At 43.4% G+C, this 23,042-nt stretch overlaps 1 protein-coding gene across 1 annotated transcript; it reads left to right on the forward strand.

Moving 5' to 3' along the window:
• The first annotated feature begins 21,655 nt into the window (after positions 1-21,655).
• On the forward strand, positions 21,656-22,078 carry LOC117232442. The gene has a single exon (XM_033491791.1). The coding sequence runs from the start codon at positions 21,656-21,658 to the stop codon at positions 22,076-22,078; it is 423 nt and encodes a 140-aa protein (XP_033347682.1).
• The last annotated feature ends 964 nt before the right edge of the window (positions 22,079-23,042 follow it).

Here is a 23,042-nt window from a genome sequence, read left to right on the forward strand (position 1 = left end):
CTTTTTGAACAATGTTCTTTTTATGTATATAGCACTACACTCTATGAAGAAGAAAACCGTCATCGATGACCTGTAAAACATGTTCGGCCGGACGTGTTACTCTCATACAGTCAAAGTTGTTAAAAAATACAGACTTTGGTGTTTACGCGTATCACCTTCTTCGAAAAGAGAAAGAAATAAAGCTACAAGTTCGAATCTTAAGTATTCTTTCGCGTCGATTTTTGTTTTTATATTAAAAGAAATCCTTTGAAATATTATAATGGATTAATTGCTACTATCTTTCGAATTTCATTTTTAATCATTTCTGTAGAACCGTGAAACTCGTGAAATTCTTGTATCAACGCGTTGTTTGGAAGTTGAATAAGGAACATTAGAAAAATCTTTCATTTCGTTGCATATTTCTACAAATGAAATGATAGAAAGGATCTATTTCGTCGATACGCTTTCTGTTATTCCACGGTCGTAAGTTAGGCAACCCTGACTTTTCATTGATTTTATTGACACTTGTTCGACCGCCGTACCTGACCATTTGCCACATCAAGATTTCTCAGAGCGCCACATTGCGAAAAATATTTCGTTTAATAACTGATCATTACATAGCGAAACAAATCATTACATTTATGCAAATGTATATTTCTACAGGAAATAGGTAAAGCTGCGGAACCTGGACAAAAATTTGTTTTGCCATTAGGAGATTCTAAAAATATATTTTTTAGTTTACATATTTTGCATATTGCATATTTTTGCATATTTTTTGCATATTTATGTTTAAAAACATACGCAATAATATATCTTGAAAACATTGAGTTGATAATTGAACATTCGATGTAGTTGTTGGTATTTCGGATTCGACCAGTTTAGTTTTACTCCTGGAACGACAAAGTGAATTTTATCAAAGTAGAATTTCATCAATGAAGAGCTGGCTCGAAGACGATCCCAATTTCATCATTGATGAAAATAATGGAAAATGTATTTATCGTTAAACGAGCAAAAAAGTGTAAGTTGTAATCAAAAGTCGCAATTAGTTCAACACAAAAATACTTCTATGCACAAAAGAAAAAGTGATGAAACAGATACTACACTCAAGGCAGAAAATTTAGAACAAGTAACAAGTTCAGAAAAGGTGAATTTTATGCGGATTTAACAAGAGCAATGGGTTGGGCGGCCATTTTCGGCATATAAAGTAATTTTTACCCACAAACACCATCAATTAACGTCATCAAATTTTGAAACAATACCTGTATTTTACTGTAATTCTAAGTATAATGCATCAGAATAACTGTAAAACATTTGTCGATACTAAATATTACTCTTAACATTTAATACAATATCTATTTAATATTGTACATATTAGCATATTTTTCGTGCATAAACGTCATATGCTTTTTGTATATTTCTTACTCGTGACCATTCACTGTACTAATAAACATTTGGGGATAAATTTTGAACACTTTTTCAGAATGACGAAAACTATATTCTCACAAAGTTTTAACTTCGTATATTACATTTCAGATCAAAAATATGATAATTAAAAATAGTGCGATTTTGGATTGTTTCCATTTATTTATGACGCTTCGTTTGATACGTATTTTTAATAACCACGATTTTTATTCGAAACCTTTAGCGATTCGTTTATTAGGTTCGTTGTTACATGTAAAAAATTTGGAGATTGTGTGGCGGCACTCGACACAGTAAATGCCACCACTCGACACTAACTAGTATCGGACGACGGCAGCGCTGTGGTTAGCGCCTTAAAGCATAACTGGCAAATATGTATCAGATTAGATAATGCTACATGCAACAAATCTATGTTGAACATTACTCACACACCAGCTATTTTTATTATTTATATTTGCATGTTTTTCACGCGTATTTACATACGCAGTTTGCATACCACACGTGGAACCCGTATAAACATCCGCAGTCTAAATAACGACGACTTATTTAATAAATAATAACATTTCTTTACAAATTCTTGATATTACATACTGCATAATTATTATTTTCAGATGATAACACTGCAATAGAACGCGATGTGGACGGTATAAGTGGCATAGATAATGATAATTTCCAGAAGGAAACGTAGACAGAGAAAATGAGAATGACAATTATCAGAGTTCGATAACATACGTTTATAACGTTATACGTTAACCCCTTAACCTACGATTTACGTTCGAGAATTTTGGGCCGATTTACGTTTGATCCGATCATCTACTACGGGCTATGCCCGTAATATTTACGTTTGATCCGATTATCGTACTACGGGCTATGCCCGTAGTTGTAGGTTAAGGGGTTAATAGGATTATTAAAAATTCTTTAATTAATGTTCGAAACGTATTATCGGGACAAGAACGGTGCGTATCAAGAAACAGATGTTTAGGTGATCGAATGAGACGAATAAACGGTCACGAAAGAATCGCAACAAAGTGTCCCCTCGAAACGGATGATGTTAAACCTTCTGCATCAGAAGGTCGCAGGTCTATGCCGTAACATTTCCAATAAAAGCATCAGTACCAATAGGACTGACCATCAAGACTGAGTATTCAGGGAGGGTTAGACGAACCCCACGGAAGGAGCTACAGGATACGGTAGTTCCGTTGCAGCATGCGATGTAGTGTTCTCCGCGGATTTCGACACTGAGCGCCGATAACGGATAGTCTTGGGATCCCAGTGCTGCTGGAGACTGCTGGAAGCACGCAAAAGGACACCTTGGACTCTCTGACAAAAACAAGGAACACACGTGATCGATTAGACTACGGCCGATATTCAGGTCGAGACTATAAGACGGGTGGAGTAGGTGGAGCGAATGGCCTCCAAGAACCTGAAAGGGGCCTACACTCGTAACCCCCGAAGGAGAAACTAGCTGTGGAGAAAGAGAGGGCGCTGGCAGCAATCAGGGAATCGAGTATTGTATACGGTTACAGGACTGTTCCTCGTGTTTGTACTCATACTGGCTTAGCCAGACAATAGGAAGGAAACCGATACCGACAACAAGAGAAGGAAAACGGTGGTGGGGAGGTGGAACCCCAGGCACCCCCTCGTACGGTAATAGCGACTGGGGCTAAGGCAAATGGTAGGAGGTTGGTGGGCAGTAAAGAAAAGCCGAGGATGGTGTCGGATGTAAAAATAGGTGATAACGTCACTATTTCGGTTGTACCGAGGAGCAGGGAGGACGAGGAGAGCGACCCTTTTAGGCCCAGTAGGAAGATCCAGAGGAGCCCCACGAGTGGTGCTAGGCCTGATATAGAAGTAGTCGAAGGTTCGGAGGGTTCCGCTGAGATGAGAGACAGCGACTTCGATACGCCAGTGACGATGAGAGGAATGGCCTACGCCAAGCAGCTAGCGAGAAGAGTGGTTGAGAGAAATGCTGGAGCGAAACAGGCGAGTGCAATCATACCTGGCGAAGCGGAGGACAGTGTCAGGGATGACACAATGACGAGCGACGTCGACGATGAAGACGTCGTGATATCGAGGGCGAAGCTTAACGGGCTCACGCAAGCCCTCACTGGCGTTGTCAAAATGCTGAGTGTCCTTGTAAAGAAATTCAAGGTAGACAAGGACAAAGGCGAAGATATCAAGGAAGTAGGTAACCTGGTAAAAGGTATTTTATCGTCCCTGGAGCGGTGCGGAGAGCACAAAGATAGGAGGAGGAAGAGGAGGAAGGATCCTGTTGGTGGAGCGGTCAATACGGTGACGACGGCCAGTGAAGGTGAATATCCCAAGAGGAAAGGGATATCGCCGGCTGAGTTGACGAGAACGGAGAAGCGTAAGAGGCCTAGAAAAGGCGAGGTCTCTTATGCGGAGGCCCGTGGGAGTATATGCAGTAAGGCCAGGATGGAGGAGGAGTATAGCGACGACTCCGAGGTTTGGATGAAGGTCTAAAGAAGAAGAAGGGAGAGGAGAGCTCCCTTGATAAAGGAGGCTCCGAAAGTGCACCCGACGAATAGTCGAGAGCCGGAGGAAGGGGTGCACCGAGGGATAGAAGAAGGAGGGAAGCGCTCTTGATAAAGGTGGAGGAAGGTTCGGAGTGGATCCAGGCGTATAAGAAGATAATGGCTGCCAGGAGCACTCTGGAGGGAGCCACGGGTGTCCGAAGAACGAGGGCAGGGCACATCCTGATAGAGTTCGACAGGACGGTGTCGGTGCATGAGGCGGGGATGAAATTGAGAGCCGCGTTAAGCGACAGCACGGAGGTGGCAGCCCTCGTTAATAGGGCGATGTTGCAGATCAGAAATGTCGACCCCCTCACCAGCAAGGAGGAGCTGGTGGAAGAGATAAGAGCGCAATGTGGGATCAAGGACAGTGTGAGCGTGGAGGTGAAATCTCTGAAGATGGCACCATGGGGCACGCAGGTGGCGGTGGTGGTCTTCCCTACTAATGGGGTGCCGAGTGAAGATAGGGATAAGAGGCTGAGAACGGGGCTAACCATAGCCTCGGTTAGATTGCTTACCGGCGCATAGCGCTGCTATAAGTGCCACATGCTGGGGCACATGGCAGCGAAATGTACTGTGGTGTGCCCGAGTAGGAAACTTTGTAGGAGGTGTGGTAGTACGGAACACACCATGAAAGATTGCGATAGGGAACCTAGGTGCGCAATGTGTTCGGGGCAGGAGGGGATCAGCGCAAAACCCATCACCGGTTCACTGCCGTGCCCGATGGTGCGCATAGGTGTTAGGAAATTTAGACGGGAACTCAATTAGAGTCCTACAGATTAATTTGAATAGGTGCACGCTACCGCAGGACCTGATGATGCAGTACGTATGTGAAAGCAGGGTGGACATTGTGGTCATCTCTGGGCCCTATAGGCAATTGCCTTATTGGTTTAATGACGAGGGCGGGGACGCATCCATATGGGTCTATGTTTAACGGTAGATATGCGATGAGTGAGACCCTGGTCCAAAAGGCTGGGATCGTAGGAATCAGGGTCGGTGACGTGTTCTGTGTCAGTGGGTACTGTTCCCCGAATACGACTAGGCGCGTTTTTCATGCCTTTTTGAGGAAACTAGATGGTGTTCTGAAGGAGGGGAGGAAAAGTGCATCGGCGCTAATGGTTGCCAGAGACTTTAATGCTAAGTCTAGAGTGTGGGGTGACAGTAGGACCGAACGGAGGGGAACATGCCTGCTGAACGTGATCACGAAGCGCGGTTTGTTACCGATTAGGACGACGGGAACTATTCCTTCTTGAGAAATGGAAGGACGAGTTTCCCGGATGTGTTGAGTATCTATCGACGTATGAGGCTGAGTTGGAGGAGGAGTGCTGTCTTGGATTGGTACTCAGCCTCTGATCATTTTTATATCTTGTACAAATTTACGAGCAGCGTTAAGAGGGCGGTTGGTGGGGCATTCGTATACTCGACGAAGCAGATCGACGCGGATAGGTTTTTTTAGCAGATTTGATGCTATTTATGCGGAGCACGTTTTAAAAATTGACGAGTCGGCAAGCGGCGAAAGACTACAGAATAGCTTGGAGCGCACATGTGCCGAGGCTTTGAGGAAGAAGTTCCCGTCGCGGGCGAAAAGAAGAGTCAACTATTGGTGGAACAACGAGCTAGCCACTTTAAGGAGCGCAATGTGTAGGAGCAGGAGAAGAGCCCAACGAGCGGTGGCGGCTCACAAGGAAGATGCTGAAGCCCTGGTGGCCGAATTTAAGGCTGCACGAAGGAGCCTAAAGAGGGTGATCGAACGCAGTAAGGAGGAGTGCTGGAAGGAGTTCTGTGCCACCTTAGACCAGGACCCGTGGAACAGGCCGTATCGAGTTGTGAGGAGTAGATTGATGTGGTCGGCACCACCTGAGCCCCTTGGAGGTGACAGGGTGGCGAGTATCCTGGACGACCTCTTCGTTACCGAGTAGCAATTGCGACCGGGTAGGCATGGAATTGGACCGGCCCCACCTGCCGTACCCGACGGAGATGAGGATTTATATATCGATGAAGAAGATTTGAAGTCGGAAAATATGATCCTAGGAAGGCTGCAGGGGTGGATGGGATCCCTGGTGCTTTAATCAGATTGTTGGCGGAACGAAAACCGAGTGTGCTCCTAGCTGTGCTCAATAGTATTAACAACAGCGGTAGGATACCGGCAGTATAGAAGGTGGCTAGGGTGGTGTTAATACCCAAGCCCAATAGAGACCTGACACTGTCATCGGCTTTCAGGCCGATCAGTATACTGCCGGCATTGAGCAAGGTCTGGGAGCACACGCTGAAGATACTCATCGAGAGGAGCATCGGGCGAGATCCCTTTGGATCAGTTTGGCTTCAGGAGGAGGAGGGGGATCCTTGAAGCCCTGAATAGGATGGTCGCGGTTGCAGAAGACTGCAGAAGAAAGGACCTGGTCTCCCTCCGAAAGATCGAGGAGTTCAGACCAAACCTTCAGGAGGTGGGTTTAGCTCCTCCACCGGCTGTCTAAAAGGTTCAGCGGATCTAACAGTGGAGATAAGCCATCTCTGCTGGGATTGGTGGAACATTTCATAAAATTTTCCAAAAGAAGTTTATTAGGTAACATTGTAACACATGTTTTACTAGAGCCACACGAAATATGAAAACAAAATGGAAATACAACGCAGCTACTTGGTTTCACATCCTATTCGCTATTAAAATTTGCTTCTCGTCGTGGACGTGTCCCTTTCATGAAGAACTGAAGAAAAACAACGCCTTTATAATTTGGCCGAACTTTTTAATAATGCAGATGAAAGGGTACCTGCCATAATCATTTCCGATCGCATCTACAAGAATTTATACAATCAACTCAAACATTTTCACCGATGATGATTTTATTACTACTGACCGAATTTACGAAATAGAAGAAAGAATTGTAGTGATTGAAGACAATGAATTTCGAATCGAAGAAGTAGGTAATTGTATCAGCCCTGCTTTAAAAGAACATATAAATACATATGTACATTTAGATATGAAAGATATATAATATGTATATAAATAATAATAAATTATTTCCCCCATATTTAAATGTACATATAATACAAATTTTGTACCTTTGTATTATAAAGTTTGTGTGTATGAATAGACTTATTTTTTTCATATAATGGCAACACTACAAAATCTGCTTGTCTTCAAATGCGAAATACGTACATTTTTTGAAATGTGCAAAAACTATACCTTAAATATATAGTATATGGTATATAAATACCTTAAGTTTTTAGCGAAAAATAAAAAAATTATAGCACTTTTTCTTCTTATTCTTTTACTTCTTATTCTTTTATTTCTTATTCTTTTATTATGCTTGTAAAATAATGGTAAAACAAAAACAGAAGCTACAATATAAGCAGCAGTGGAGATAATGTTTATACGGATATGCTACAAAAAACAAGTATAGATGATGATAGTGACATCGTGCCATATAAAAGACAACGTTTGAATATAATATCGTTCTTTATTATTTCGCAAGAAATGTGTTTGTATTGCCGGCAGACGATGAGAGAAAAAATCTCTAAATGCAAAAAGTTAAAATTCGATGTGCCACCGGTATTAGCGTTACTCGATGTATATATACCATGATAGGATGATAGTACTATAGTATGGCATTGCCAGCACACAGGGTCACAGTTTTCTGATACGATCAGTTAATTCCAGACATCATGATTATTATAAGACAAATTTTTAAAGTTATAGTATAAGAGTTAATACCTTGAATTTTAAAATGTTGGTTACAAATGTTATGAATAAATGATCTAAATCTTTTAATTATTGGTAAACATTATCAATGACAGATATTTTATTTTGCTTACAAATAACAAGTGTCGACGAACCCAATTTTATTTTGATCGCCGACTATCGCAAATATTATCTCGTTTCGTCATTTAAAGCAACACGATTAAAGTCCACCACACGATCAAGGTATAAAAGTGCATTTTGTATTAGCCAAGTAAAAGTACTTGAGAGACGGAACAAATTTTCGTATACGAAAAAATTAAAAAAAACAAAGGAAGGGATCTGATTTTTCTTCTGAGCGAGTTAGGCGTATTTTGCGCTAGTTCTGTTTGTTTTGATTCTGGGTGATCGTACGTGTAGATTGTTATTTTCAAGATCTGAAACTTCTCAAAATCGTGTTTGTTTATTCCTATTTGAAATGTCTAAAGCAATAAAAGATGCTACGTTAATTTTTTGTAAAGACTGTGGTAAATTAGTGACAAATCCGACTACATGCGACTTGTGTGGAGTTTCATCGCTCACTCGATTCAGATGTTTACCTAAAATCTCACTAATATTACGTCTGTATTTGGTCTTTTGCACCTTGTTACCAAAAAGTTCAAAAAACTCGGTGAAACTTTGACTACCAAAATACGCGGCAATATTGAACAAATTTGTGCTTTCTTTAAACTCAAGGTAACTGAACTTGCCAGCACTGTACCTACATGAGACTAAAATTTATGTATGGAAAAATGGATGGAAATATTTTACGTCTTTCGCTTGGTATTTACAATTAACTGTCACTCTTTACATAAGTGATCACGCTTCTGTTCTAGCTTCAAACTTTAGTTTTATATTCTGTTTCTGTCTTAGTTTTCATGGAGCATTTCGTGTGTACAGCGATCATGGACCTTCGATTAAAAGGCCAACTGATCAAGGATGGTGATAGTAATAATGGTACAGAAATTTGTATGTCTGATGATGACATTCCGTTGTCCGAGAAATGGAATAACTTTCTTGAAGAAAGGAAATGGAAAATAACTACAACTACTAATAATTGTGAACCGCGTGTTAAAAATTAGACAGACAATTTGTAGTGGAGTACAGAGAGCTTATTTGACATTCAGCGAATATTGTAGTATCGTAAGAAAAAAGGCTTAATTAGAGATCGATCGAATCATAAAAACAGTGTCGTCTGCCGTTCGGTTGTTAGTTTACATCGAAGAAAACCTATGTGACTAAGGTCACCTAGTTTTTGCGGAGCATGAGCGTGGTAAGATTAAAGAAAAAAGAAAAGAACGCTAGATTTTGGGTTCAAAGAGCGTTGAACGAGAGGTCAAAGTGTGCGAATCGAGAAGTGGGTGCAAATGAAGAATCTGAGTTAGTCGAGAAGTCGGGGAGTAGAATTGTTAGCGTTGTTGAGTTGCGAGAGTTGTTTGAAATAAAGTTGTATGAGATAAAGAGAGATCGTTTTCTGTTTAATTAATATCTGTACAGACAATTTATTGTAAATAAATTGTAAATAGTCGGGGAAAAATTTATACCTAAATTTCCTCGATACTAAAATGTGGACGTGTTTTCGGTGTCTCTTCGAGTCTTGATAGTCTTGTTTGATTTCTAGGTCCAGTTTATGAATCTTTACACCCTCTGCATACAGTCTGTGTTGCGTTGCATAGCATTCGTTTATTCGTTTCGTTGTGATTCGCGCATCTTCCGGGCACAATCTCTTCTTCGCTCTTTCTACATAATCCATTCTTCTACATTTTTCTTATAACCGCCACGGTTAGACTTGTCGCTAAGCCTAGCTATATTAATGTGTCATATATCGATTCGTTTGGATGTATTGGATCTTCCGATGTCTATAAATCATTCAATTTAACAGATTCATTCAGCAGATGTTATTTCTCCCTTGGGACTATGGCAGCTCCAAAGAAGCAGATTTGTAAAGGATGGAAGGATTTGTACCAATAGCTAATCCGATTACTTGCACGCCCAGTGGAGCGGTATCACACCCGGGATTCTCCTGTTTGGCTAGACACTCTCATTCATAGCAATCTGATAGACTCCTTATATGGTTCCACATCCACCGGCACTCCAACGTCTCCAATGGCTGATGTAAATACAGACAAAGCGCTGCTTGACAGGGTTCGAGACATGTTTTAATCGAAATTTAGTAAACTGGAACATCAGCTACAGGTTTCCCAATCGAATTTCGGATTGCTAAACAATACTTTGATGGGTATCAACGGCAAAGTAATCAAGCTAGAATTGACAAAAGTGTAGAAAGTAATTTGGAATGCGATATCTTAGAGCAAGTCGATCAAAGGAACAGTACATTCAAAAATCTTATCCTTTGGTTTGACTGAGAGTGATGCAATCTCTAACGCAACGTCGATCAAGATTATTTTAAGTAGCATCCAACATGATGCTCGTAACGTCGATATTATCATCCGTCACCTTGATAGAATCGCATGTAGTAGTAGACTTAGGCCTGTGTGTGTGCCAAATTTCCCGTTATTGTTATTAGGAAACAAAGACAGATATCGGAGTTCTGTCAGAATTCTACAGGGTCAAACTGTCAAACAACGGTCATTGCTGAATAATTTGAGAACCGAGTTTTTTTTTATTTAAAATTTCACGTTCACAATTTGTCCAATTTGGACATTTGGTAGAATTTTTTATCTGTTTGATTATCATGTGGGTGGCTACACCCCATGGGGTACCATCTTCGTGTTTGTTAAGATATATCCTTTGTGAGGTCTGCTGGGTGTTTCCTTTTTAGTCTCCTTTCTATGGTTGTGTTGATCGTTTCCGCTGCCAGCCGGTTCGGGTGCGTTGCTATTCTTTCTCTGTACTTTCTTGCGAATCTGCTAATCTCTTCCTTGACCGTTGGTATTCCAAGATCTTTCCGTATGTCCTCGTTTCTAACGTACCATGGGGCGTTTACAATTGATTTAAGAATTTTAGCTTGGATTGTCTCTAGTTTCCTTATATGGTTCATTGCTGCTGTTCCCCAAAGTGGAATTCCGTACGTCCAAATTGGTTTTATGATCATTTTGTATATTTTTAATTTGTTTTCTATGCTTAGTTTGGATTTTCTACCTGTTAACCAATACATTTGTCTCCTTGCTAATTGTATTTTGTCTATTATAGATTTAATAATCGTGTATCTAAGTGAATCGTGTATCTAAGTGGAGTCCTAGGTATTTGACTTGCCTTGTTTGTATTATGTGCGTGCCGTTCAGTGTAATGTTTGGAGGTACCTGTTTTCGCAGTGTGAATGTAATGTGGTTGCATTTATCGGGGTTTGCTTTAATTTGTTTAGCTTGAAGCCACTTCTCTATTTTTGTGATATGTTCTTGTAGTGATGTGACTGCCGTTGCAGGGTCAGTGTGCCTGACTAGTACCGCTGTGTCGTCCGCGAATGTCAGTATCTTGCTATTAGAAGTTGTTGATATGTTGACCGTGTATAATGTGTATAAAATTGGTCCTAGGACGCTTCCTTGCGGAACTCCTGCCTTGATTTCTTTAACTTCAGAGTATGTGTCTTTGATTTTTACTACGAAGGTTCTGCTGCTTAAGTAAGATTTAATTAAATGGTATATCTGCTCCGGGAATTGTTTTCTGATTGATTGACGTAGACTTTCGTGGTTTATTTTGTCAAATGCCTTCTCGATGTCCATAAAGAGGGCTGTACAGTATTGTTTGTTTTCTAATGCTAGAATTATTTCATTTGTAAGTCTGTGCATTTGCTCTATCGTGGAGTGATTTGAGAACCGAGTAACATAATATTATCGATCCTTCTAATACTTAATGTTTATGTTATGTGGCATGCGTAAAATTGTAACGACTGCTCTACGCCCAAGAAGAGCACAATATCGCTATTGGTGCACTTGCAAAATGTGAAGAGCTTTCCCCTAAGCTGCAGCACCTTCAACGTATGATTTCGTGTATCGTTCGAGGAGCTCGGCTTTTCCGGATGTAACCTCTATCGGTGCGACAGGTCTCGTCTTGTCAGTTTTTCGAGAAGCAGTGGTGTGCCGATTGAGGTTTAGATCCATTTCAAATGCGTCGTTAAAGTTACGAACTAGTATCCTGGTAAACATTTGCATTTACATTTTTGGCAATTTCAATTTACCCCGTGTTATGTAGGATAGTAATGTTCCATCATTAAGATTCTGTCTGTGGTCTGAATTAAGTTATGTCGTTTGAATATTTAGTGAAAACTTCTTTTTATTGCTGTCTCGCTCAAGAAGTCCATGTCTGCAAGAAGTTTGGTTCTTTACTGAATTTATGCTTTTCTTTCGATATGGAAGATTCATTGCCTTTTTCTGTTGATAAACTGCGCTCCTGTGATTATTTGGATTCCATTAGATGGGATGTATCGTGAGTAATGTAGACAATGATATCGATTTATTAATTTCGAACCGTTGCGTAACAATTTTCATATTCCTCGTATGATTTTCTCCTCGGTTTCTTAATCTTGTACGGTTAAAGAAACGCTCTCACCGTACTTACAAACGTACCAATGCATATGGTGATTGTTTACTTGTCAATAACTTACGTACTAAATGCAAAAATGTATCAAAAGGATGCTACACTCGTTGTATTAACAATACCGAGCGGCTAACCTTAGATTATAATAACACGAAGATATTCTCGAATTTTGTGAACAGTCATCGCACTGTAAATTCCTGAACAATATGTATTTGAATGATGTTAAAACTGATAATCTTTAATCGACAACGAATACGTTAATCTTTCATTTCGCTACTGCACATACTTTTCGATCTGTTGCGTCTCCGGTATTCGAATCAGTCCAAAGCATTCTGTTATCTAATCTAGATGTTAGCATTGGCGACATATTCTCCGAATTGAATAAATTAAACACATCCGAAGAACATGGTATCGAAGGAATTTCTTCAAATTTTCTCAAGTTTCCTGTAGTTTCATTCTACGTCAGGCTTTATGGATTATTTTTGGCGTCTCAAATCCCCCGAGGCTTTTTCGAGTGAGTGAAAATTCAGTTACGTAAGACCTGTATTTAAATCCGGAGATTAAACCGTCGTGAGTAACTACAGGTTAATATGCATTATCAATGCAATTCCTATGCTGTTCAAGAATCTAACAATTGATTCTATTAGAACTTTCATTAGGTTTATTGTCGTTTTGATGTTCTCGAACAATATTACCAAATCGATACTGTGCACGTTGATTTTCAAAAAACGTTTGACATCACATTCCGTTCTTAACGCGATATTGGTTTCAATGGGATTTAAGGATCCAGTGTTATCATGGACAGTAAGCTATCTGAACAGTAGCGAACAGCGTGTTCGAATTGGCGGTCTGTACTTCGCACCCATAGTTAACGTTCTCAGACGTTCATTGGGAATCCCGCCTGAGCTTATCTACAATTTTTATTAATGATTTTTCGGACGGTCCGTAATATCGTCGATCTCTACTGTTTGCCGACGATTGTAAGATTTTTGAAATAATTCATGCATCCAGCATTGCTTCCAAGCCTAACTTGATCTCCGGAGCGTAGATCAACGGTGCCGTGCAAACTGAGCAACAACAAATTTTACTTCGTGCATTCCGCTTATAAGTTATGTCCTATAATGTTTAATTATAGCCTGTGATGGGATTCCCTGCTTCTAATGTCTCGGGTGTGTGATTTGAATGCCCACTTTACGTCTCTCTTAAATTTCTTACCTCATTTTCAATATATTGCAAGAGGGTCATATAAGACGGTTGATTTTATTAAGCGATGTGCTGCGGAATTTAGGAGCATTCAGCTCATTAAGCTGGTTTAATATCGTTTGTTAGGCTGCTTTTAGAATACGTTTTGTTAATCCGATTTCCGGGCGAGGTAACGTACAGGCCGCTGTTGGAGAGAAAGCAACACAGGTTTCTCGGATTTTCACTGCTCTTCTATAGTTTAAATTTAAATTCTCTTGAATCTCGTAGGACTGTAGCGTTCTAAATTTGTCTTTTCAAGTTGATTAATTGCTTCATACATTATCCGCGATTCTTGAAGTTGATTAATATTTTCGCACCTTCGAGATTTCGCACCGGCTCACTTTAACTAACTTTGGAAGATAGCAACATAAACTAGATGTACATTTGTTACTACAATGAAACATGACATTATCTGCCATTTATGAGTTGCCGCTAGAACTATTCTGTTATAAGCGTAAACACAGAGCGAGTTTGGTGTGACGTACAGTGTTTATCTTAAAAATAATGAAGTATGCGCAATATAATTATTCGCATTCTTACAAACATCATGACCCTTTTTCTATTTCGTTTGGTATTTTTCAATCTTAACTATTTACAAATTTTCTTCCACGTCGTAATTCAAAATTCATTTTCAATCATAATCTACAAAGTATTGCGCGCAAGAATGAAGAATAAAGAAGCAAATGAGATATGTACAGGTTCATGAATTTTGATTTCACGAATATCTCGATAATTTTGTTGAAATTCGTTGTAATAATTTTTTGAAATTCTACAAAATTTACAATTCAGCTGGCGTATGGTACCGGATAAACAATGGTAGTTACTTGATCGATGGTAATTTCTAGAAACACTATAAAGAACCTCGCTATAGAAAGAGTTGTATCTAGAATATATATATAGCTATAGAAAGAGTTGAGTGATTAGACCGTTATCTCTACGTTATATCTACTCAATCTTGTTATTATTGCAACTATACAGTATTTCATTATTGAGCATTTGTCCAACTGATGGGGCACCTAAGACATTCCATGTCATCGTTTCTCACGTGCCATAGAGTTTCGGGTATTGCTCTTAGTAATTTCGATTGTAGCATTTTAATTTTCCCTTGTATTAGTTATAAGTGTTAGTTATCAGTTAGTACATAGAGATAGATTAAGTAAGGTGCAATAGTTAAGTATAAGCGGTGGTATATAGTTATAGAAGAGCTAGCGTAAGAGGTATATAAGTGGTGTAATGGAATTATATAAGAGATGTAAACCGAAAGTCGTCCAAAGCCGAAAGATATGGATTAAGTATAAATAAAAAAATAAAATAAAAATAATAATTTTCCCTTGTACTGTACTTTTGATGGCTGCATATCGTTCTTCGATTTCTTATTCCCAATTTGGATTTTTTCTCAATTAATCCATGTAGTAATTTTACGGTTATTACATTAAAGTCATTGTAAATAATCTGCGATAAGGTAAACATCCCCATAAATCCCCACAAAATCCCCATAAAAAATTACAGTTTTATTCGTTCGAGACAACTTGTCCAAAGTGTCATTCTTCCAGTTCGTACATCTTTGGTCGTCCAAACAATAAGTAATTGCCTTTGATCGTAATTCGGTGAGAGATATTCAATTTCAAATTATCAAAGAAGTAAAGATCATCCTTGAAATTTCTGCACCATCTAATTTTGGATGCTTTTGTAGAAAAAGTATGATACGATTTTATAAATTGTTAATTAATTCTTGTTTCGTATCAGTTATATTCGATAGAAAATATTATGGTGAACACGTACGTTTTGAAGTATCATATCAAGCTTACTTCGTTCCTTACGCTGTAAAGTTTCCATGATAATCTCCAAACGAAATCTCCAAATCTTCTTCTTGGACGTCTATACAAGAATTTGAATTTAATCGACATCCAATGATAATTCTTGTGACAAGTCACAGTATTTACGTTGTTCGCATTATCATACTTATATATAACGCGATTTGCATAAGTTCCGAACCACGAAAATTGAGTTCCGATTCGGCAATTAAAACGGCGAATTTGGATTCGCATCAGAATTTTCGCATAGTTAAATTCCCTAAAGACAGTTTAGTGCGTAGAAACCGATACAGAAAGATAGAAACCATTTGCAACGCGCAAAAACGGTCGAAATTTGACATCATTTATTATTGTACTCTTTGACAGTATCTTTCGGCAATGATAATCGAACACAAATATACTACTTAGTAAAAAAAACTCGCACGTAGGAAATTTTCCATATGCAGATACGCCTTGATCGCTGGTAGCGTTTCGTAAGCAATTGCAATAAATGATTTATTTCGTTTTTATCACATGTATGTTAATAGCTCAGTTGCAAGAGCATTGTAAAAAATACTGTAGTATCGTAGAAAGAGGGCCTGTGGTGGCACTCGATAGCAAATACCACCACGATTTTTCTTCCATGATACAAAAATGAGAACAAAAGCGGCCGTACCCAGCAGGGACATCTACAGCCTAAGTTTCCGATACTACAAATGGGGGCTCGTCCGTTGGTCATACAACTTGTTGCACCAGGGGTTCACCCTAGGAGCACGGAACGCAGATCTCGAGTTCTCACTGTGTCGGTTGAATCTCGTGGAACGGAGGTGGTCGGTGACGTACCGCGACCAGGCGACCGGGATGGAGTCGGCAGGCGTATCCTTCTGTGTAGACGGCACCCTGGGCGCCGTCTTGGCGTACAAAATGGGTGTTAAGGATGTTGCTGATACCCTCCCATCTGAGAAGAACTGGAGCTGGGGTATCAAGACATGCATCAAGGACTTCTCCGTTGGGGAGCTCCGGACTCTGGTCATAGGATCGGATGCCATATGGCGCCATCAATAGCGGTACGCGAGTAGAAGGGACAGTTCTTCTCACAGGTAGGGGCAACGCTCGGCCTGACAGTACCATCACTAGCTTTGTAGATAAGAGGGTAACTGATGAAGTGATACAAAACCTCGGCCCTGTGCGGGCGCGGTCGGAAAACGCTATTGCGGCCGGCATACTACCCAACCAGGCCGCTTGACGAAGATAGCGCAGCTGAAATTAGAATTAGCGGCCCTAGAGAAAGAGGTAGGAGGTGCACCCACAACCAAGCCCGATTCCGAAACTGGCATGCTGGGCCAGAAGAAGGCGGTCGAGCAAGAATTGGGAGCTGGAAAGAACTTGCCCGCGGTATCCGGCAAGCTGCTAAGCAACCCGGGAACAGTCGAGGACCCGGGGAAGGAGGGCTCCAAGGAGACCAAACCCGAAAACAAGACGGAAGAGCCAAAGCAGACACTTTCGGCAGAGAAGAAGGACGAGAAGAAAGACAAAGCTCTACCAAAAGAGGGAGAGAAGCCCGATTCAGAGCCTTCGGATTCGGAGAAACCCAAGGCCGGCGCAGTGAATGTGGTGGTCACGAACCGGCCCGAGGTGCTAGAGGAGCATGGACCCAAGATCAGCACAAGAATTTTGAGGCGTGCTTCTACAACCTAGACGCATGGAAGCTTCCGAAGGGTATCAGTCCCGAGCCTGGTTGGGATTCCTATCGTTTCGAGGCTGCGGTGAGAAAGAAGTGGAAGGAGGTGACAGACGAGTGGCCCCTCGGTAATTGTGGGTGCGGCGTCCCCGGTTGGGGTATGCAATACGACGAATTCCTCACAAAATTATGGAGGGATCAGTTCCCCCCTCACGAGCCCTGTGCCGGCTGTAAGTTGGGATCTGGAGTCATGGAGGACAATCTACATATGCTCATCTTCATCAGCCCAGAAACGGCGAGAGTGCCACTTTTGGCAACAGCTGAACGAGTCAGAAATATGAGTTTACGGGCATGCAGACACGGGGTACAGAAACTACTAAAAATTAGGACTGGTTTTTTGAAGATGGGGGGGGGGCGATCGAATATCTCCCATCTGGCGGAATGAGTGCTATTGGGAGCTAGGGTATGGATACTTGCCGTATAAACCGCTAGATGACTTAGTTTCGGAGGTGAAGAAGTGGCTTTGTACCCCACTCAATCTGGGTGGGCCTATGGGCCGCGACAACTATCTACTTTTGATTGAGGACGAGGTGACAAGGTTCATGGAGGAGGAATGGAAATTGCCAGATAACATACCATCGGTAGAGGATTGGGTCAAGACCTGCAAGTAGTTGGAAGGAAAGAGTGGATCGGAAAGAAACACGGAAGTGCTTGTTGATGGCAAGCGTGTTAGAACGGGAAAGATGAAGGGAGTAATGGGAGTCTATTGGTCAGATGAAGACGCCGTCCGTGATCTGGTGAACCCCAGCCGGGAGAGCATGCAAGTGCTGCAGAAGAGCGAGGGAGGTAAAATCAGGCCTGCTGCGAAAACGGGGAATGCCATGAATAGGAAAATGAACTATCTGAGTGAGGTGTTGGAGCGTGGGCTGCATGGCAGCAGGTTAAGCACTCTATTCGCGGGAGAGGCAGGTAATGAGCGGATAGACTACGACCTCATAGACGCGGCGCGAACCCGATCGACATGGAAAGTACCCCTGGACCAAGGGGGCTTTGACCAACACCAGAGCCAGGCTGTTATCGCGGTTACCATGATGGCAATTGGGCGACATCTATTGAAGTTTGCACACAAATCGAGCCCGTGTGGGCGGCCCTCTGGGATAGCCTTTTCGTCCTGGGGGCTAAGATGCGGGCCGAAACGTGGTCCGATGAATGGCGGAACGGTCTCCCAAGCGGATGGCGATGGACGGCTGTACTGGACACTATTTTAAACGTGACATCATTCCGGACAATCTGGAGGATAGTATGCGCCAGAATGGGCGTTACCCCCACCAGCGTCTCAAACTTTTACGCCCAAGGCGATGACGTTATATTCAGTTATCCAGGTCTAAACGTGATTCAGATGATCATCGACACTTACGGTCGACTTGGTTATGAAGTACTACGGAAAAGTAGTAAATGTAGTAGTGTAAAAAATTTACCGCAAAGTGTGAATTTAACGTCCTAGTTTGGCGAATGTGGATGTTCAGTTCATCACAGTCGTGTGTTTGCGATAGTTTGTTATGAACAGCCATGACAAAATGAATATCATTAATCAACTATAGTATCACTGAAAAATTTATATTTCTATATTGCTGCTGCCTAGAGTGAGAAAGTTGATTGTCAATAAGTAATTGCATATGTCGGAGTAAGGTTAGAATTTTAGGGGCGTTCGATGAACCCTTATTTAGTTTACCATCGCGGATGTAACTAACATTTATTGATACGAATGTGGACACTACAAGAGGCTATGAGCAATAGCGACGATAGGATGGTCAAGATGATGGTGACAACGAATTCATGTTCGATAACGAATCCACAGTCCACAGATGACGGACGACTGGGAAGTTACGGAGGAGGAGATATGGGAGGCAACCAGAAGAATGACCGCCCGCAACGTGACGCCGGGCCCGGACGGAATCCCTGGCCGGATCTGGGGGGAAGTGATGGGGGTCATGGCCCCCAGACTCCGGCAACTCTTCACAAGATGCCTGAGGGAGGGAGTCTACCCCCGGGCGTGGCGGACGGCGAGGCTGGTCCTGCTCCATAAAAAGGGCCGACCGACGACCTCGCCGTCAGCGTACCGGCCGATATGCCTACTGGACGAGGTCGGCAAACTACTCGAGAGGGTAATCGCCGCCCGCTTGGAACGACACATAGCGGGCCAAGTGCCAGGTTTGCACGAAAGCCAGTACGGCTTCCGGAAGGGGCGCTCGACGATTGACGCGGTCAGACGCGTACGAGCGATTGCGGAGGACATGGTCTCCCGGAAAGGCGTGGCGCTGGCGGTTTCCCTGGACATCGTCAACGCGTTCAACACCATGCCATGGGACAGGATAGTGACGGCCCTGGAGCACTTCGAGGTTCCCAGCTACCTCGTCCGATTGATCCGAGTCTACCTCGACGACAGGTGGGTGTGTTACACCAGTAAGGAAGGAGAGGAAAAGCGATCCGTCGAGCGTGGCGTCCCGCAGGGCTCGGTGCTGGGCCCCATACTATGGAACGTTGCGTACGACGAGGTACTACGATGCCCGCTACCCCCAGGCGCGGCCATAGTATGCTATGCGGACGACACCCTAATCCTGGTCGAGGGTCGTGGCTGGCACGAGACGCTGCGCATTGGCGGAATCGCAACGGCCTGTGCGACCCGTGCCGTGAACGAACTGGGCCTGAGAGTCTCCCCTGCGAAGTCGGAGGCCACCTGGTTCTTTGACAGGAAGAGGCGAGGGACACCACCGCCCGGCCTATGCATAAACATGGCAGGTGAAACCATCCGGGTGGGATCACAGATGAAGTATCTGGGACTCACCATGGACAGCCAGTGGACGTTCGAGCCGCACTTCGACTCACTGATCCCGAAGGTATCAGCGGCTGCCAATGCCCTGTGCGGCCTACTACCGAACATCGGCAGGGCCGGAGACGCGGTGCGCCGACTTTACGAGGGCGTCGTTCGGTCACGAGTGATGTACGGGGCCCCAGTATGGGCGGACGACCTGATGGCAAGCCGTCGCAGCATTCTGCTCCTGAGAAGGCTGCACAGAGTGACCGCCATCAGAATCATTAGGGGATACCGGACGGTGTCTCACGCGTCGGCGTCCACCCTAGCCGCGCCCCCCCCCCGTGGGAGCTGCGGGCGCTGGCGCTCAAAAAGAGATACACCCGCCGGAGAGAATGGCACCCGGGAGAAGACCCCACCGAGCAGGCGGCTCCAAACGACACAGGAACCGCCGAGGAGGACACGTGGAACCTGTGGCGATCCCAACTAATCAACGGGAGAAGCGAACACCGAGGCGCGGATGCGGTCCTACCAAACTGGGAGGCATGGAGGAGCCGCCACGGCCTCCCACTCACATTCAGGATGACACAAGTACTCACCGGACACGGCGTGTACGGCGAGTTCCTAAAGAGAATAAGGCGAGAGACGACAGACATCTGCCACCACTGCGGAGAGGGCAGGGACACAGCGCAGCACACCCTGGAGCTCTGTCCGGCGTGGGAGCTGCCCCGCTACACCCTGCGGCACGTCATAGGAGAAACGTTGACCCCCTCAGCGATTGTAGAAGCGATGTTGAGAGGGTCACAGGAATACGAGGCCGTCCGCCTCTTCTGCGAGCGAGTTATGCTCGCGAAGAAGCGAGCGGAAAGGGAAAGAAAGAAAAACTTTCACCCCTGCAGGATAAGACGATGGAGAAGGATGGCAGTCAGACGACCCAGAGCCGCCCCGCCACCACCCCAACGGACTACGACCAGAAGAAGTGACAGCACTAGGGGCAACGACCTCCCCCTAACGCCTACTCAATAGCCGGCTCGAACAAGAGAACGCGAGAAGGGGATGCAACTGAAGTTAATTCATAAGAGGTTCCTGGAGCACCCCTGTCACGCGCATAAGATGGTCATCGTGGAGTTTTAGTCGGTAGGAGTCCGACACTACTCTGCTGTTACGCGATTATTGCAGCAGCGGAGTGTCCATGAGGATTTCTCCACGTACAAAAAAAAAAAAAAAAGTCCACAGATGACGAGTACCAACGTAATACACGATTCCGATAACTTTTTCGATAACTCAATCAGCAATTCGCCCAACGACTAACTAACGCGTAATCCAAATGAAACTGCCCTTATATATTCCTGTCCCCACTTCTCGGGTTAATCTTTGTTTTTAAAGAGAGCCATATAATCATTCCGTGACCGTGGCTACGTCCAGTGACCCGCTATGTCACTTCGAGCCCGAACCCATCGTCATAAAGCCTTAAGTACCTTCATAACTATTTCTTCGTTTATTGCTTAAATGTTTATATCGTAAACATCTGGATTGAGGTATTGGACTTTTCCGAACGTTCTAAAGAAAGGCCCCGATGTCCTTTCATCTCCGACACATATAATAAATATATATAGAGGTATATGAACATCGCGGTGTGATTTTACACTCGCGAAATTTCCATAGTGGAAATTAATAGCAACAACAGATTGCTACTAAAAACTATTGTTGTCTGACGAAAGCATTCTGAATGATCGTCACGGTCCAATTGCTAAATATTTGTTAAATGCACATATATTTTCAAGAAATTCAATGTCCCAGTAATAAAAAGTATGTGGTTATGGAATTTCTACGGAAGATTGTCAAATTACTATCTCTATGTGTGAAATGAATAGAATATCTTGTAGTGACATTTGAATGTTACTAATTTTATATGCGCCACGTGTTCTGGCCGCGTCTCCCTCGTGGGAGCTTCGGGCACTGCCGTTCAAAAGAAGATACACCCACATGAGAGTATGGAACCCGGGAGAGGACTCGACCGAGCAGGCGGCCCCAAACGACCTAGGAACCGCCGAGGAGGACGCGTGGGACCAGTGGCGATCCCAACTGATCAGCGAGGGAGGCGAACATCGAGACGCGGAGGCGGTCCTCCCAAACTGGGAGACATGGAGAAGCCGCCACGACCTCCCCTTCACCTACAGGATGACCCAGGTGCTCACGGGACACGGCGAGTTCGGCGAGTACCTGAGGAAAATCGGACGGGAGACGACGGACATCTGTCATCACTGCGGGGAGGGCAGGGACACGGCGCAGCACACAGTTTTGTCGGGCGTGAGAGGTGTTCCGCTACACCCTGCGGCACGTCATAGACGAAAGATTGACCCCGTCGGCGATCGTAGAAGCGATGTTGAGCGGGCCACAGGAATATGAGGCAGCCCGTCTCTTCTGCGAGCGAGTTATGCTCGCAAAGAAGCAAGCAGAAAGGGAGAGAAAGAGAAACTCTCACCCTCGTAGGATAACGCGATGGAAGGGGATGGCAGTCAGGCGGCCTAGAGCTAGGAGCAATGCCCCTCCCCCTAACATAAAATTCAACAGTCAGGGAATTGTCAGGACTGGCTCGAACAAGAGGACGCGGGAAGGAGGTGTAACAGAAGATAATTCATAAGAGGTTCCTGGAGCACTCCTGTCATACGCGTAGGATAGTCATCGTGGAGTTTTAGTTGGTAAGAGTCCGACACTACTCTGCTGTTATCGATTATTAACAGCAGCGGAGTGTCCATGAGGATTTCTCCACGTGCAAAAAAAAAAAAAGAAAAAAAAAGGCACGCGTTTGACGTCGGAGCATTTACGGGGAATAACTACAAGTAGATTACATAACCTGCAACCACATGGCACCTGGTAATTCACCCGTGTCCTGGAATGTATTGGGTTGACACATTCCCTTATGTATTCGTCCCCCTTCCCTCATGTACAACAGCAAACGATCGGCTGGAGCCATTATTTAGTAAGCGACCTATCCCGGGGAAAAGGATGCGAAAATGAGATTGGTTAAGACCTGGCGGGAATTGCTACTTATTAAACCAATTAAAAATCTAAAATCTTAAAAATATGATGCTAATATTCACCGGCAGTAGCCTTGTCCACTCAAGAGAATATCAGTTAGGTGGAGGACTCATTCGATCAAAGATATCCTACTCATCTCTACTCCTTGGCAAAGTAATGTCAAGAAGTAGATACATACAGTGAAAGCCAAAATGAATATACACCTAGTAGACATAAAGCTCTATATGTGAGACTATGTCTGTCGAATATACGGCTTGAGAGTATATGACAGCGTGAAACATTTATTGGAGCAATGTGTGAATAGAACGAGCAAGGTGCGACTTGGGCGTCC

This window comes from Bombus vosnesenskii, unplaced genomic scaffold, assembly GCF_011952255.1.
Source record: "Bombus vosnesenskii isolate JDL3184/JDL3185 unplaced genomic scaffold, Bvos_JDL3184-5_v1.1 scf7180000013288, whole genome shotgun sequence".
Lineage (NCBI taxonomy): Eukaryota > Metazoa > Arthropoda > Insecta > Hymenoptera > Apidae > Bombus > Bombus vosnesenskii.

What these genes read in the sequence shown, in the direction of transcription:
- LOC117232442 (XM_033491791.1), top strand. Translation starts at nt 21,656, where the DNA reads ATGAGAGTATGGAACCCGGGAGAGGACTCGACCGAGCAGGCGGCCCCA.